The sequence below is a fragment of the Protopterus annectens genome, chromosome 4.part0 (genome assembly GCF_019279795.1).
Source record: "Protopterus annectens isolate FY-2018-M chromosome 4.part0, PAN1.0, whole genome shotgun sequence".
Classification (NCBI taxonomy): Eukaryota; Metazoa; Chordata; order Ceratodontiformes; family Protopteridae; genus Protopterus; species Protopterus annectens.
In genome coordinates this window covers 1,734,751,622-1,734,770,652 of record NC_056733.1, presented here as the reverse complement: position 1 = coordinate 1,734,770,652, position 19,031 = coordinate 1,734,751,622, and the positions used below count along the sequence as shown (strand labels likewise).

The window sequence follows — 19,031 nt, the reverse complement described above, 5'->3', positions numbered from 1 at the left end:
AAAAAAAAAACAGGTCAAATAAGTTGCAACGTTAATAAAAATGCTCGGAATAGTGCAACCAGTGAGAATGTGTGTGTGTATGTGTTCATATATGGATGCACAGAGTCATTGTGTTAAATATTGAACTATTACTTTTCCACTGTTGTTTTATGATTAACAGGATTGAGCTCTTTAAAGTTTTTTGGGAAACAATGGAATAGAATGAGAGTTCTGCACTTTATCAACATTTTTTAAATTAGATGCCATATTGTCTAATGAAATGACTATTTAATGGGCAAGATGCACTTTTATGTGTAATGTGCTAACCTTAGAGTTTGTTATAATGGTGAGTATGAGGAACCTGTAGTGGTATGCCTGCCATATAAAAAGAAATACATTTGAAGGTTTTAATTTTGGGTGATTGTCGCTGAGTTTTGTTCACTGAAGTGGATTTTGCAGAAAAGAGTTGACATAAAACATAATGCAACCACATGAAACATGTAACCTTGATCTTCATAAAATTCTGCTTTTTCCTTACAGTTTTCCTTACAGTTTCTAAGAGTAAATGGAATGTATTTACACAAAAGAACATGCATGTCCTAAATGGGCAGGATATCCATCTGGACTGTAACTTTTCTTTTCCTGATGATCTACATTATGAGAGCTCATTCTGGTTCAAACATGAGCAGAAAACACAATGCCATTTAAATAATCCTGAGAGATTAATGCTGAAGTATGATGACAGGAGACATTTTCTGAATCGATCCTCTAAGGACTGCACCTTAGGAATTAAAAATGTGAGCACTGATGATGCTGGGAGATACTGTTTCCGGTTTATAACTGATGGAGGTCCTAAAAAAGTATGGACTGGTCAGCATGGACTGCAACTGTTTGTGCATGGTAATTGTTTTTTTCTTACTGGTTTTCCTTCATATTGTCATCTTGTAATAAGGTTATGAATCTTCACAAGCATCACAGTGTCTGTTATCTTTAGTACACAACATCAGGTATGTAAACTTTCACGAGAACAGTTTTCATTATTGCTGTCACAGACATTGTTTCAGAATAAACATGCTTTCTCTAGAAGTCTAACTGTTTTTACCTTAAATTGCTGTATGATATACATTAATATGTCAGACACTATAGTTAGTGGATTATATTGTAATGTAGTGATGAACATCTCAAAATCTTGTAAATGATTCAGATCTATGTACTCAGTACACATACTACATGTAGTGTGTTTCTTTAAAACTAAGCCTCACTTAAAACAGTCACTTTGAGTCTTTCTAAGTTTTGTATATTTCTCCAATGCCCTGTCTATAGGTAATTCAGAGTGCTTTCTATACTGCTTAACTATCCCTGTCACCAGAGACACAGGCCGAAATTCAGAAGCAAGTACCATAATGTGAATTTTAAAACAGCACAAAGAGTGGTATCAGACAGGGTGGAGGATATTGGTTTTCACATATTGCAATGGAGACATGCAGCACCATGAAGGTGTTCTAAGATACAGCAAATCAATCACAGGAACATGGTACCACTGACTGCACCCAAATCACCATCATGACTCTTCTGGGAACACAGGGAAATGATGTATCAACCATAAAGGATTCTTCTTTATCAGCTGTCAGGTGGTCTGCAATGCACAAGATATAAACTACAATATAGCAGTGTGCCCACAATTCACACATCTAGCATGTGTGCAGTCTGCGTCATCAATTTGAGAAAGAGTGATTGTCCTCAGGGACATATTATTAGTGATGTTGGATATGTCCTGGAAGCATAGCTAATGATACCAATATGAAACCCACAGGCTATAGTAGAGAATGTATCCTATGTTGTACTATCACAGACTCATACCATTGTTGAGCCTGTGTTTGGAGTGATGAAGGCCCACTACTGTTGCTTTATGCCTCCAGCAGCACACTGAAGTATGTTTTAGAAACCTGTAGCAAGATATTTGTTGTGTGTTCAATGTTATACAGCATGCTTGTATGTAGACAGATACATCAGGGTATTGTCATTAGGCAAGAGGGTTTACCAGAGTGAGTTTCCCCTACATTTGGTATGCAGACATCCATGGAAGATGGCCCATACACTGAATTATCTGAGAAAGCAGACAAAAACACCTTAGAGTATCAGCGCTGTTTTGTGACAATCCCAGATTCCAGTGTTGCAACAGCTGTAAAACAGTATAGTATGCAATAAATATAAGTCCACGTACCCTGTGCAGTTTGCTATAGCAGCTGAAACACTGAAGTGTGTAGCTATGACCATATTCACTATGAGAGATTCTAACTCTGGCACATTGAACTACATAATACAAATGCAAAGGCATACCCGCCGGTGCATCACCAGCAAGCACATGTGTTATTGGGGGAATATCCATTCCAATGTCCAGTCCTCCACTGGGTATGAGAGAGTAGTCTGTCACTCAAGAAAGAGATGCCAGAAACGTTCCCGTGTCATGAGTAATATCGGTATAGGTGGACTCCTGCTCATGGCCATTCTCCCTTGTACAAGAGAAGTTGTTCTGTTGTTGGAATGGTGCATCATGTTAGCAATTCTAAGGTGCACTTGTTCTGCCAATCTATTATATCCACTTGCAGTACTTACATCTGCAAGAAGGTTCCACCATACAGTCACAGAAGGCAAAGCTGGTCTTGTCAGTTATGAGGATCCCCCAGCCAAGTTCATGGATAGCCTGCAGTAGGATGGCAGTTTCTGCATGGGAGAGCTTCTCCATTCTTTTATGCATTTATGGGCCATTTCATTTGAAAATGTGAAGATATGCATATGTAAATGACTACCTACTGATGTCTGATGTAGTCATAGTGTAGCCCACCACCCCACTGTCTAAAATTAGCACAGACTGTGCAACGCAGGATCTACCCAGAGGGAAAAGCCACCACCACATGGGCAGCTGCCTATAACTGGTCACAGGTGTGCCTCTCCCATATCACACTGATCAGTATGTACAGCTGAAACCTGTCATCGATGTGGGTGTGGATGCCACTGCATCCGTATATGCAGGCCATGCAGCATTCTCTCATACCATCACATTTGACCTCCAGCACACGTGGATGGCTACAGCTGTCTGCACCCTGTCTCCCTCAGTGGTGCTCTGCACCATATGTTACCTGTGTACCTGTCTGTATTTTGTTTCAAACCGCAGGTAGGATAACAGCATGGCCACTGTCAAGTACTGTGTGCACTCTTGGCTTTGTAGGTGTTTAGCACAACATAAGTGTTCTGCCCACTGCAGGTCATCCCTGAGTATGTGTTGCTGTAACCCACTGTTGGCATCCAGGTAACAATAGACATGTTAATGTAAAAAAAAAATCCTGTCCAGCCCACTAAAGCATGTTGCATATGAATGGAGGCTTCTAAAACACATACATGTAAGCAGACAATCCTCCTGCATGTGTCTTGTATTTCTGCCTCCATTAAAAATATTTAATTCTGTTATTAGTAAAATACTGTGGAAATGCATTGCAAAGGTCAATAACAACCTTCTTGCGGCCCCATCTAAGTAGTGGGATAATGTCCCACTACATACTACAACAATAAAACATATTAATGGGACAGGCACATTCTATGTACATGTCACTGTCTCCTGCATACTTATCACAGCAGCTGTAGGTCTATGCATCCTTCAGAAGTGTATTCTGCAGTCTGCAGTACCATTTATTTGTCAGCAGCAGATTTCGATAGTGCAATGAGAATTACGATTGCCATGGCTGTATTTATCACACAGTTTGATGGCTTTTAGTGTTACAATTAGGCTAATGAGACAATCAAACTTAACTGTCTCTGAATCACAATTTATGCAAATGCTGTGTAATGTGGCTTTTACTTGACTGCATACAAGCCACATTATGCAGCCTTGAGGCTTATACTTGACTGTGTATATGCATGAAATATTTTGAAGCATGGTCATGGCTGGGCAGATAATCGATCCCTGCATCGGCCTGTATAGGTACTATATATTGCAATGATGGATAGAGAGATGTGTGTTATATGGATACATGCAATCAGGCCATCATGTCATTCACAACCATAGCACCACTCTGATACAGAATTAATTCATTAATGTGCCATAATATAGAGGCATTGTGCTCTGTTAGGGTGCCTTGCTACCCACCAGCATGCATCATGAGAAGTTTGTTATATATATTTTGAATGAATGCACTCCTATGCTCCTCAAGATTTACAGATTTCCTCAAGAGTTTTCTGAATGCTTAATAGTGCCACCCCACCATCAAACAAAAACCATCATTAAGGACTTCTCCATAGCAAACCTACCCAAACTTGTAAAATTCTTATACAAAATTTCCAACAATTCTACACAAATGGACCCAGTTGAGAAGGCTGCCATATCCATGCCCAGCTTTTACTAGACTCTAAACAGCTTTACTAAATACTAAACAGCGACATTAAAAAAAAAAAAAAAAATGTATCAGTCCACCCTAAATATAATGGTAAATTCAATAATAAACCTCTCTGGTGGAATACATGTATTAATAAACTGCATAACAAAAAATAAAAATAATGAAAAGTTGTAAGAGTCACCCACCCACTACTTCAAGACTAAACTGAAACATGACAGTAAAGAACTTAAGAACACTATTAGAACATGTAGAGCATTATTCACATTTATGGTCACCAACGATACCAAAGAAAACTGCCAGTCTTTCTTCAGTTATGTCAGGAAGTTAAGTAATACTGTTCAATAATACACTGAGCTCAACAATACATAACAACATCACATATTCCTGTCTCATATAGCCAATGTATTAGAAGTCAAATTTAGTGTTAACATTGCTCCACTTACCCACACTGTTGTCCCCACTATCCCTAAAAATTTAGTTTCCTCTGTAATTACTTTGGTATAATTCTTAGAATCTCTGTCAAAGGCTAAGCATAGTGTTCTTATAGGCCTAGATAACATACTGGGCTGCATTCCCATTACAGCCAAGTATGTACTATCTGAGCCTCTACATAAACAGTTCACCCTCAGTCAGTCCATGGGGTTTGCCCCTAATGCTTGTAGAACAGTTTTAATTATAATTAAATAATTATAGCTTCAGTTGCCTCACCAGACTTACATGCAAAGGGACAGAAAGTACAGCATCAGAACTCATTTATGCAGATATAAGTAACTTGACTAATATAGACCACACATAGTTTCGTTTTATGATGCTAGGTCTCTGTCTCCTAAAACTAATAAAACGTTTTTAGAAAAGGTTATGAAGGCTGTCAACAGCAGTCAGTCTGATCACACCATTTATCTTGATCTGGGCAAGGTGTTTAACATTATCCCCCAATGTTGGAATTCTTGAAAAATTTAACAAATTGAATGTAATCCCCTATACATTCCACATGATTGCTAGCCACAGATACCAAGTTGTTAAAATTGCTTATATCCCCACTGAATGTAAAATTGTAACTACTGGGATACAGCAGTGATCTGTGCTCAGCTCTCTTTTATTTTGCATTTAGTTTGCAGACAAAATGCTTGACTGAGTTTGCTGATGAATGTAACATGAGTATGTTATCCCCTCATCTGTTAGTAAACTGCTCCAAAAAAGGCTAGAACATGTTCATACTTCTACTGAAAATGGCCTCAAGTTAAATGCAAAAAGTACACCATAATAGTGTTTGGCAAAAAAAAAAACTATTCCCACCTCATAAGTTACAAGTAGTACTCCTCTTTAACCAGACATGATTATAAGAGACCTCAGTACATATGTGGAGAACACTTTCTTATTTAATCTTCATGTTTATACTTCAATCAAAGCATTTTATTTATTTTTATTTTATGTGCTATTTGTTGACCAGGCAGATGGGCTGGTCCATTGACCCTTTTCAGCCATGGCACAAGCTCGGAGAGCAGTTTATAATGTGTCATGTTTTACATTAGCTATATAAACCTCATATATGGACCAATTAATTTCCAAGGGAATATCTTGAAGAACTAAAGAAGTCACCTTATCACAGTAGACTTCCCTTATCAGACACATCATCTAATAATGCACCCCTTTTGGGATAAACAAACCCAAGCATATTGTTCAACTTGAAAGGCCTAAAGATTTTTATATAAAGAATTAAAGGACTTATATCCTTCAATTATCCTGACAGATCAGCATAACTCTCTTTATATTCAGTATCATATCATCTTCTCTGGGGTGATCTGTATCTCACTTTATGACACAATCTTGCTTGACTTCCTATTTTTTCACAACACCCATACTAGGGACCTTAACTTACTCCACCAAATAAGCAAGACCCACTGGAGTGATAGGTTTCTAACTCAATGTACTCTCCAGCTATGGAATAAGCCACTGCCACAGGCCAAGCAAAGTTCTACTTTGTACGACTTTGTCTGCTGTTAATGATAATCTTGATGTCTGGATAGATGGAAACCAGTATTGTCATGTACCATCATACTTGATTTGGGAGTTGACACCAATACGTACTTCAAAAGGGTAGGACCAACTTTTTAAATGTATCTACTTTAATATGTATATGACTAGGCTGTTATGGTTCCTATGATCACTAGTTTAGTATTGTCCCTGTGTTCCTATATTCCTATTGAAACCTATGAGGTGGTCAGAGCATCAGATGGTGCTGGCTATGACATGAATCTCAGCTTGTACAAAAAAGATTCTGAAATCATTCTTTATTTCAGTCTTAGAGACACTGGCTGTACCTACTGTCGGTCTATTTTGAGGTTCCCGCTACAAGGTGAATGTCTGGCACTGGCTTGTTAGAGCAGTGAGTGATGTCATGGGCATCACCTACATTGGTGAGCAGTGCAGCAACCACTATAGCAACCTGAAGAGGTACCTTGACCTTCTTAACCACTGGGAAGAGAAGGCTAAGGAAAATTCCCCATAAGTCTGTTTTTGCCACAACTTATCTTAATTAGTTAATTCCCATCCTGCTAAGTGGTTCCTATTACATTGTTAATCAGTTTGGGTCACATTGTACTTCAGATATGCTATTTTGCCATTATGTAGCTGCATAAGTAATGTTTCTTAATCCCAGTCACAGCAGGAAATGGTTGTCATAGTATTTGTCTCATTTCCGACTAAGATGAATAAAATTAAAAGATAACAGCTTACAGATATAATCATCTGTAATGCTAAAGGACTTCATATTCAGTTTAGAAAAAACGAAATGTAAAAGTCTTGGTGCTGATAGCAAACAGAAAGCAAATTTTGGACTTGGTCTGGGGTATTTTAATTATTTGTTATTATGCATGTATGCATCTTGTCAACATAAATATGTGTGATTTTTTTCCTGAAAGTATTAGATGCTGCACTGAACCATAAATGTTAGCAGAATGTCAAGTTTAAAATAAAACTCATATGGTAGAACTACACACCAACAAATAATATTATTAAAGAAAAAAGCTTCTGATCACCACTTATAGACATCAAGTTTATCATTATAAAAGAGATTTAAAACTGATAAGTCTCTCAAAGTTACCATAGGGAAATTCAGGTAACATCTGAAATGTTAGAACCTACCTTACCAAGTCCCATAATATGGAAACTGAATAGCCAGAAAAAAAACAGACTTACACATACCAAGCCTGAGATGGACATTTGTCAGAATATTCCTTTTTCTCAGAGGTATGGGTATGGTGATTTTGGAGTTGGTATATATATATATATATATATATATATATATATATATATATATATATATATATACATATATGGGTCTACTTTAAAAAACCGACACGCCAGTTCGCCGACACACAAACCACCAAGACCAGATAACCGACAACACACAAAACCGACAACGCAAAACACCGAACACCATTACACCGACACACCGAACGTAAACAACACATTACACTACATAGCATAGCCACTAGCCCTAACCCAAACCCTAACGCTAAGGTCCGACACTATCGCACACTCACCCTACCTGCACCCTAACCCTAACTCACTTAACCCACCCCTACACCTAAAGACTGTCACTATCGCACACTTCACCTACCTGCACCCTAACCCTAACTCACTTAACCCACCCAAAAACATAAAGCCAGTCACTATCGCACACTCACCCCACCCGCACTCTAAACCTAACTCATTTAACCCGTCCCTAAACTACAGTCCCTCACTACCACACACTTACCTTACCCGAACCCTAACTCCGACACTAACACAAACTCACCTTTCCCACATCCTAATCCAAAATCCCACAATATCGCACACTTACCTGACCGCTCCTAACTCCGTCACTGTCGCACACTTACCGAGTCGCGCTCACACATTACCCTTGTCGGTCTTTCCGCTGTCGGCAAATCACCCTTTCGGTAAACTTACCTGTCGGTCGTTTGGTCTTTGTCTTCCGCGTGTCGGGGAATCGTCGGTTCGGTCAACTAAAGGGGACTCGTGTATATATATATATATATATATATATATATATTTATAAGTTTACAGATGGGGTTGCTTGCATAAAGGTGAAGAGTGATGTTCAATATTTGTTCTTCTCCTGCATTTTCAGTCTTATTTTTTTTTTCAGTATGTCAACACTTGGTGTTACAAGTGGTGACATTGCAATAAAGAGCTGAAAATGTAAGGCCAGTTATGATCTTAGTGTTGCAATTAAATCCAAGGCCTTCTTCAACCATATTATGAATCTTGGAAGCAACCAACAATTTTGTATAAACTTCACTAAAATGGTATGTGTTTTTTCAGACCCCAAGGACAGTGTTAATATTTTTACAGATACATTCTCTTTCATTTTTACTCCATCCACCCTTCTCTCTGTCCCCTATAACCCCCCCCCCCCCTGCAACACCCTCCTACTCCTTTGGAGCAATTCCTTATTGCAGTTTTCAAAATTAAAGAAGAAAAAAAATACTGTTTTGATGGGTCCCAACAATATTACTGGATGTTTGCTGGGAAGCATAAAGTCTTGACTAGCAAAGGACCTCCATCAACTTTTCAGCGTGAGTCTCTCTACCAGTTGCATCCCTAAGGAGTGGAGAATGACAGTTGTGTTGCCCATACATAAAAGTTTTCTCACTCCTGATATAAGGAATTAGAGGTTTATTAATCACATTAGTATTTTTGAAAGGCTATGGAACATATTCTAACTAAACTAATAAACAATGATATAGGTGACCTTATATCCATGGACATACACCACTTCACCTTTGGAAAAGGCAGATCATGCCTGCTTACCCTGGTTGAGTTCTTTGAAAGGGTACTGACAACATGGATAAGGAGCATACAGTCCACAATACTCATATGAACTTTTCTGAGCCCTTTGACATTATTCCTTTACTAGGGTTATTAACAAACTCTCTTGACTCAACATTAAACCATAACTGTCTCACTGGATAAGTAACTGACTTTCATAACAGACCCCATACTATTAAAGTCAAGGTTACTTGCTCTAAACAAACAATTTCAATAGTGGTGTTCCATAGAGCTCTGTCCTGGGCTCCCTCCTCTATGGTATATATTTCTCTGACATAAAAGCACTGCCCGTGTACTTCACTTGGCTAAGCTTAAGTAATTACTTCCACCAGCCAGCATTCTCAACAAACACTTTCTTACCTACGCTTCCTTTTTACTCAACCTTACTTCTTCTGCTTCCCCCTCTGCTAAGCCTTCCTGTACTGCTGTCTCATCAGCTACCCCCACTTCTCATTTCTGAGATATCCTGCCACATTTTTCCCCTTTTCAGAGATATACTACCAAACTCAACTAACGCCTCATATCTTCCAAGACATACCTACAAAACATTACCACTTCCTTTTTATTTTTTCATCTAACCCCTTATAAGCTACAAGTTGTTCTTATAAAATATTGGATGCTATACACAAGTGACTGCATTTATTTATTTATTTTACATTTGTTTACCAGGATAGTCTGACTGGATACATGTCCATTTTCAGCGGAGGCCCGGGGAGAAAAGCTCCAAAAAACACATTCAACAAACTGTTACATTTTTACAGTTTAAAACACAAAATAACACAAATAAAAAGATTTGTACACAGATGTAAACAAACACAACAGACATATATACACAAACAAATTATTACATTTTTACTCAGATGGAAAATACTAGACAGTCTTTTGAAGAATGATAGGGTAATGAATGCCTAGTAGGCTAACCTGGTAGTAGATCCAAGGAGATCATAGGATATATAAGTCACGAAACAAAGTGTAGGCAGAAGTACTCCATGTGCACATGAGTGATGGTTAGAGTTAGTCTGGATTAGGGCAAGGACATAGCCAATGTTTTGTAAAGTACTGAATTAGACTTTTCTTGAACTGAGGTAGAGAGAGTTCAGATGTAAGATTAGCAGGAAGAGAATTCCAGGTTTTGCCAACAGAGTTAGCAAATACAGATTCTCTGTCTGTGTTGTTGGATTTGAGAGTTTGAACTAGTAGTCTTTCAGATTAATGAAGTGCGCTATGGTTACTGTAGGGGGTGATGAGGTTTTTAAGTACGGGTGTATTATCTGGTTGATAGAGGATCTTGTGTTCAACTATTAGTTGGTTAACCTGAAGAAGGCTAGGCAGTTCAAGCCATCCTAGTAGATTTAGATTATGACAGTGATGAGTTCTGTAGGCTGCATCAGTAGCAAATCTAGCAATGTGACTGTAGCTGCTAGAAAGTTTATTAAGGTAATTTTTGCTGAGGTTTGTAAATAGAGGGGAAGCACAGAGGAGGGTGGAGAGTAGATGCGTATGAGTATTTACAGTTCTGGCTAATGGCGTTAGGAAGGGCTTGATCCAATATAGTGAACCACATTTTTTATTAACTGTTTTAATAGTTTTATTGATATGCAGATCAAACTTAAGGTTATTATCTATTATAACTCCTAAGAGTTTGGTTGAGGAATCTGGGGAAATAATGGTGTCATTGTTAGATTTTAATGTAACGGTCATAGGGGTAGACCTGCGAGTGGGGGAGAAAAGCAACAGTTTGGTTTTATTAGGATTTAACATGAGAGAATGGTTAAGGAGCCGATTTTCAACTGTGTTAAAAGTATTTTGAGATAGAATCTGCAACTCTGTAGGTGAAGTGTCAGAGCATACTAAAGTGGAGTCATCCACATAATGAATGCATGTAGCATTTGGGATGACCTTATACAAATCATTGATGAAAATGGAAAATAATAGTGGACCTAGTGGAGCCTTGGGGTACTGAGAGGGTGATGGGTAAAAGGGTAGATAGTTTGATCTGCCATAGAACAGCCTGTTGTCTACCAATAGATGGCCTGGTCCTCTAGGGAGATGGATTTCAAAGTGTTTATGAGTATTTGGTGGTTTACCATATCAAAGGCTTTCAAAAGATCGAGAAAGATAGCAGAGGAAAGTTTATTATTGTTTCTATTTTGGTTAATGACATTAGAGAAGGAGAGGAGGGCTGAGGTTGTACTATGGAATGGTCTAAAGCCATGTTGGGTGTTGGCTAGATGATTATTATGGATTAGATAGTTCAGGAGTTGATTACGGATGCATTTTTCCATAATTTTAGCCAAGGGTGACAGAATAGCTATGGGTCTATAGTCTGACAGGTCAGTAGAGCTGCCCCCTTTATGGAGTGAGATGACATGGGATATTTTCCAGACGAAGGGGATGGGCGCTACAGTTATAGTTCAATTGATCAGGATAGTAATAGGGTATGCTATGGCATCTGCAGCTTTTTGTAGATATTCTGCAGGGAGTAGATCAGCTGACAGGGTGGTAGGCTTTAGTTTTTTAAGTCATTTTTAGACAAAAGATGTGGAAACTGGTTTGAAGTTAAAGGAGAGTTGAGAGCTGGGTGTAGTGGCTGGAGAATATGGGCATCTGGGGGATAATTGATCGGCTAGGTTCTGGATTATTGCTGTAAAGAAGCTGTTAAAGGTATTGGAAATTTCTTCTGGGGATTTTTGGTTAGAATCCAAGGGGGCAGGAGTGGAGGATTGTCCTGCACTAAGGAGTTTGTTTATACCTACCCAAAACCTTTGTGGCTTATTTTGGTGTTTTTCTTGCAGATGACAGTAATAGTTTTTCTTGTCTAATGTGGATTTATTTCTTTAATTTCTTAGCTGTCTGTATCGAAGTTGATCTATGGGGGGTTTGTGGTCTGCAAAGTGGCCCAGACCCTATTTCTATGTAACATTTCTTGTCTGGTTTCTTTTGAGAACCAATGAACAACTTTTGTTTTGGTTCTAATAGTCCGTGCTGGTGTATGGGTGTGAAGGATGGATAGGAATTTTGTATTAAAGTAATTTACTGCTTCTTCAAGTGGTAATTGTTTCAGAAATGACCAACTGCAAGATTTGAGTTCATTTTGGAAATTCATGCATTTGATATTCTTATTGTTCCTTACTGTTTTAAAAATGGACTGGTTGTGGATTATGTATAATAACTGTTACTACTGGAAATTATAACTGTATGACTAAAAGTATCCAAACATATCTGTATGCAACTTTAAATATACACTAGTTCTGTAATTGCATATATTGAACTTGTATTGCATTGTATGGAAATCTACTATTTTTTTCTTTCTGGTATTGTAATGAATTCTATTGTAAATTGTCTGTATTGCACTGCATTGTAATGCATTTTTGCTTTTGCGGAGCTTTTCTCCTCAGACCTCCACTTAAAATGGGCTTCCCACCCAGCTGGACTATCCTGGTAAACAAATGTTAACTAAAATTAAACAAAATTGAGGGACAGTGGCTAACCAAGTTTGCTGATGCTTGCATACTGGGGAACTATTATTAAATCCCATTTTGATGCTCAAATTATCTGGCAAGGGCTGGGCCAAACAAATGTTTTGTTTATTAATCACTGGGTTACCCGCAACTCCAGGAAATGCAGCATTGTAAATCTAACATCCCTACTGTTTACAATAATGATAACATTTCACTTAAATTTGAATCAATCATCAGGTACCTGGGTGTGTATGTATGTTGGTAACAGATTCTCTTTTGCCCACCACAGCTCTGGTTAGAAAATCTTTCTACCTTGTGCAACTTAAAATGTATGCATCTCTTCAAGTTCTAAAGAAATTATAGTCCTACTTTATTCATCTGTTATTATCCTGATCATTGAATATATTCCAACCTTCAGTCAGTCCCTCATTAAGCATCTAAACCAGTTTGACAGACTTCAACATTTCTTCACTAAAAAGATCTCAGGTTTTGTTACCCATAGCTTTTCTGATAGACTAAAAGTCCTTCCTCCCTAGTCAGTGTTACACAGATTCATGAAGGATGAGCTGTGCTTAGTTCTCTGTGCGGAAAATGACCAAGTGCTCTTGGACCCCCTTTACCTAAATAGAGTCAGTGGTAAAGCAAGCACCCATTCAAGAAATAAGACTTATTGTGCAATATTAACAATATCAGATGATGAGATAAATACCTCATCCAATGTCTCTCTCATTTCTGAAATAGGCTGCCCTGATTTATCAAGCAGTTCTTCCCTATTAAACTTTAAAACCAGTCTGAATGACTGGATGAGTGATTCCAAATTTTCATCAGGGATATGTAAAGGAAGTCTGCTTAAAGGGAGAGTTTGTTAGACTCCCTTCAGTATTGCTTGGTGTGGCTGAACTTCTCAATGGTCTTCTTGACCATAATGCTTAGTAAGAATCTATGAGCCTATGAAGCAGTCCAGGATAGCTTAAATCATTGCTTTATTAAATGACCATCCCTTGCATGCATTATTGTAAAAATTTTAGTACTTTTGCATACTTATGCATTTCTATGATATTTGTATTTTGCAAATAGGATAGAACTGTGGCTACCATTGTTGAAAATAAAGATGAAATGTATAGCATAATTAAAACAAATCTTACCTTGCTTTGCATAATCATATGAAAGTAATAAGATCATTTCTTCCATGAGTTAAGGAAATTTAGGATTAGGAATTAATTAGTCTTAGTTTGTGAATCATTTTCACAGAAAACTTGAGTTTCTCAGCCAAATTGTACTAGTGTTAATCCCCCTGTGATGTTGAAATTCCATTAAAGCATGGCAGGTTAGTTATCACTAGGTCTAGTTTATCCCCCAGATCCGTGTGATGTTTAAGTACCATTAAGGTGTGACAAGTAAAAGTTTTCCTTGGTATCTAGTGATTGAATGCAAGAGAAATAAAGGCAATCCCTGGTGACTAGTGTTTCCCTCAACCTAGCAATATTGTAGGAGTTGTTTCTTAGTGTAGGGAAATGTGCGGGTATGACCACCATGGCCCTTAACACACACACACACACACACAGACACACACACACACACACACACACACACACACACACACACACACACACACACACACACACACACGCACACGCGCACACACACACACACACACACACACACACACACACACACACACACCCTCATTAACCTCTACTACTAATATATATCTCAGGCAGAAAAACACTCACACATACACTCACACATGCAGCCCCTCTCATACACTTATACACATCATCTAACCATACCTTACCACTAAACTCGCCTGTACTCACCTCTACCATGATGAATAAATTACCTCAAGGTTGTGCTAATCTACACAGTTGAGCTGTTGGTAGATGCCTTCCTAGAGGCATATCCCAGGGGTGAGGGAGACTGCATGACTGATTAGCATGCGCCTATCCCCCAGACTGCCTCATTATCAATGTCTTCATGTAAAAGCACTGTGTTAGAGCTGTCTCTCAGTATAGAAAGGTTGCCATGATGTATACTCCACATTATTATAGAATAGCACCATTTATCCATCTCTGTTACCTGGCTTTGTAGTAAGGATAGTAAAGTAGTGACTGAGATCCAGATGACCTAGGTTTGAATATCACATGAAGGACTAGAACAGTTGATAAAGAAGGATAGGAAATGAGCTGCTTATGACTTGCCCATCTTTGGGGCATGGAGTAGTGACTTTCTAGTGTCCATTGCTCTTGTGCAAGTGAGGGGTGGCATTACAACAATGGCCATTACTGGGAGGACATGAGCTTGATATTCTCAGGTTGATAATGGTAGCCCTTGAAACATAAGTGTGAGAGTAGACTTGCACCCTTGGGGGGCAAAAGATGTTGCTGCAATGATGTAGGTGCTCACATGGGTCTCCAGGTGTACAGGGCTAAGGCCATAATAGAAATGTCTCCCTAACTAATGCATTTGAGGATGGAGGACTTCAAGATAGGGTGTGACATTGAGTAGTTCCCCCAGCAATGGGATAATTAAGGTCTATTCTGAAACATGGACAACCCCAGTTAGTGTGTGTGAAAACAGAACCTCAGGTGTAAGTACCGGCTGCCTTGTCACTGAAGCTAATTGAAAGAGTGAGCAGCAGAAGAAGATATGCAAACTCCTCTGTGGCTCCCAGAATGATAGCTCTCTTTAGCTGGCTGTTGCTTTGGTGCAGGTGGGGCTCCTTCCTCAAAGAATGACTGGGCTTAAGCTCTAAGGGTGAGGGCTTGTTTGTCAATAGAAATAATGGAAAAAGCACTTAAAAGGTATCAATCATTGTTGACAAATTGTAAGATTCATGAAAAACTAGCTGAACTAGCACAGTAGTCAAACAATGTCAGTGAAAGACTCTGCAAAGTCTATGCACATCTGGCACCTGCCATAAAAAGTGAGGTTGCACAGAACTGATGGCATATGGAAGTGAACTAGTATGGGCTGGCATGCCATAAAACATGTGGTATAGCATCTGTCATCTACTCTTACCTTGCCAAGAAGGCAACAATTTCAGTGTTCCTAACTAATGAGACATTGTGCTAGTTTTACTCAGCGTTCTCGCTTCAGTTTCCTCTTACAACATATAAACAATATTGAACATGGGAAATATTTATGACTGGGCTACACATTTATTGATTTTACATAAAACCTTATGAAACATGCATGTGAGGTGAGGGCAAGGTCCCAAGGAAGGTGGTAGGAGAAATGCCTACTACTGGAAGCTAGTGACAGCAACATAACAGAGAGGGGACGTAGCAGATGAGAGACATTTTTAAGTTCTTTGGAGTGATGACAAGGGTTTGAAGCATTATGATCAGAAGTTAAGACAGCTTTATTGATAGCTTTCTTCTATCCTTGTACCTTCATCATAACACTCTTCAAGGGAATAAAGAATACTCAGCAAAATCATAATAAATAGCACACCCCCTAAAACAATTACTCAATTAACCAGTTAAAAATGGTATAATTAACTAAAAACAAATAAAAAATCAAGTATATATATAAAACATGAGAGAAAAAAGCAAACAGAATCTGAAGCAAAGGAAAGTCACACAAATGCCTTTCAGTTTAGTTCTGTGTTTAAACGTCTACAGTAGTTTTATATTTTGTAATTAATAAAGCCTCATTATTTTCTAAGACATGTTTAACCCTTCTCTCTTTCTGAATATTTAAGGGAGATTGTTAATAAAACAGAAACTTTTAGACCTATAGTAAGGCTTTCAAGACACTGAGCAAATTGCACAGCTAGAGGGCTATTAGCATTGTCCATAGTAATATCACATATACTTTGTTATAATCCAAGTCTGAATTGTCTTAATGTATATAAGACCAAACATCATTTACTAGTGCAACTATAGTTCTCTGCATTATAGAAAAACTACCATTAATGCTGCATATCTCATTAAGAATATAAGAACATAAATTACATTGTTCACTGGTATGAGGGACAAGGCGTCAAATGGATTCAGATGTTGTGTGCGCCAAAGTAGATTCACAGATATAGAAGCATGACAGCCATGTAGAGATATTTATGGATGTTCTAAAGTTTGCAGATGTGATGGAGACATAAGTACAGTCAAAGGAAGTAGAGAAAATTAACTACTGATTTGGTCTGGAAATGTGACAGTGCTAAAAAGTGGGGTACACATTCCTTTGGACAAAAAAGGCAGCTACTTGCTTTGGTGTGCATCCTGCATGATGCATTCCACTGGGACTTATAGTGAAAACCATTGCTATGGTACCAGGAAAATGTTAATGTGTGCAAGAACCGCTATGCAGGTCGGTCTCTTGGAAGATCTGGACCATGAAGTGCAAACCTGTGATACATCATAAAATCTCTAAATCATTGCAAGGAGGGAAGTTTTCTTAATTTCATTATTTAAATACTTTAATAGATTTAAATGTGTGCATCTGAAACATGCTAACTATTTAGCTGTTACTGGTTTGTTTTTTCTTATAAGCAGATTATTCAAAATCTGTGAGACTTTTGTGCTCTGCTTGTCATATCTTGCATTTTGTTTTTATTGCATGTTTGGCTCTCCTTTCTAAAAAAGTTCCTGGTTATGTTTAGACAACATGCTATGTTCATGTAGGTATATATTTTAAGATATGACCAATTTAACTTATTTATGATAATATAAACCAACACAAAAACGAACCACCAGCTCCCAGGTACCTGTATCCACAAGAGAACAACTGCAAAATATCCAGAAACAAACAGTCAACACAGGTTAGGCTTCAGCTTAAAACATAAAGCTTTAATGTATCACAAGCACTTTCATAGCTGCTTCATTGGGTGTATTCATCAAGAAAAGTACAACCCCCGCCTTTAAATACAATTCAACCAATCACATGATCTCAAAAAGTCATATGATCTATGTCAGAAAAATATGTATTAGTAATATGCTTAGTGCAGTCAAGGTTTAAAAAGGGTTAACACATTTATTCTATTTCACACTGCATAAATCTGCATGAGCTGCTGAGACATTCCAATCCTGTTATGTCATAAAAATATGTGCAGCTATGATCTGCTTATTCTTTGGAAATTAACAGGAAAGCATTTGATTTCTGCTAATGTCATGAAAATAATAATAGATGTTGCTAATGTCATGAGACTTAAACAAGGAGTTATTCATTTTCTGCTTATGCTATGAGAAAATACACAGCTGCAGAAGCTATTGATAATGAAAACAAAGGCTGCTTGAAAGTATAAACCGTAGTCAGCATTACTTGTACCTAAGCTAGAAATGTACCTTGAAATGTAACACATATATATTAGAACTGCACAATTGTAGAATAGAAAGTTTGTAGTAGGCTATAAATAAGCCCCCAAGGCCAGGTTGTTTTTCTCAAATGTTTTTCATAAATCCAGTCATGTCAGCAGGAAATCCAAGTAACATTTTCTATGTAACACATAATGAGTTTTAAATCTGAGCATGTCAGCAGGAAATCTAGGTAACATTTTCTATAGAACAATACAGAAAGCTGTGTCTAACTACGTCAGCCATAGAAAAGTAACATTTCATAGAACTGTATAAAAGAAGCATACTACTCACTAGTAATTTGGACAAAATCCTGTATCCATGTGTTTTGTCTCCTTGCTGCAAGTAATAAAAGGTGCCATACCTGAACGTTACGTGAATTGGTCTTTGAAGTTTTTTCCTTTGACAGATTGGTCCTTTGGACTGGAAATCCTCACTTCACCTCAGATCAGACAGGCTGGGTGGTTGAAACCGTACGGGGAAGAAACCAAATTGGTTCTTCTTATTTGAAAAGCCCTCCGACTGAATTGTCGTGCAAAAGAGGCCAGCCACTTTCTGATCTGCGACTGAAAGACAGGTCTCCACGAACCAGGTGATCAATCACGTAGGCTCAGGTAAGGTGAATCTATTTTTTTTCTGTTTTCTGTTTTAGATCAGGGACTAGATTTGTATTGTTTTTGTCAAGGCTGTATTTTACAAGTCATGGACAGAAAAGATTACTGTCTTGTCATAGATCAGGAGAAACAGAATAGGTAGGCAGTCATTCTGAAGAGACTATAACAAAATCCGTGGTACCACGTTAAAAATAAGAGAAGTTACATAACGATAAAAAGGGTAGAACAAAATGGGTAATAATTGCACAAAAAGACCCCAAAGTCCACCGTTAACCAAAGATGCAAAATACATGCAGTCGCAGTGTGCTGACAAAATTAAATATTATTCAAAATGGGTTAATAAGTACGGATTCAACAGAAAATTAGAAAAATCTTCGCTTATCAAACTTGTTAAACAGCTCAAAACTGATTCCAAAGGTCGAGTATCAAGGCAACGCCAATTAGGAATTCCTCAGGCACACA

General features: G+C 38.0%; 1 protein-coding gene across 1 annotated transcript in view; it reads left to right on the top strand.

Annotated features, from left to right (window-relative positions):
* The first annotated feature begins 524 nt into the window (after window positions 1-524).
* Window positions 525-19,031, top strand: part of LOC122799998 (cell adhesion molecule 1-like) — an 886,925-nt gene continuing 868,418 nt past the window's right edge. Inside the window, exon 1 of the mRNA XM_044069450.1 lies at window positions 525-879. Coding sequence (XP_043925385.1) covers window positions 570-879 — 310 coding nt within the window. The 5' untranslated portion in view covers window positions 525-569. The remainder of the gene's footprint in view (window positions 880-19,031) is intronic.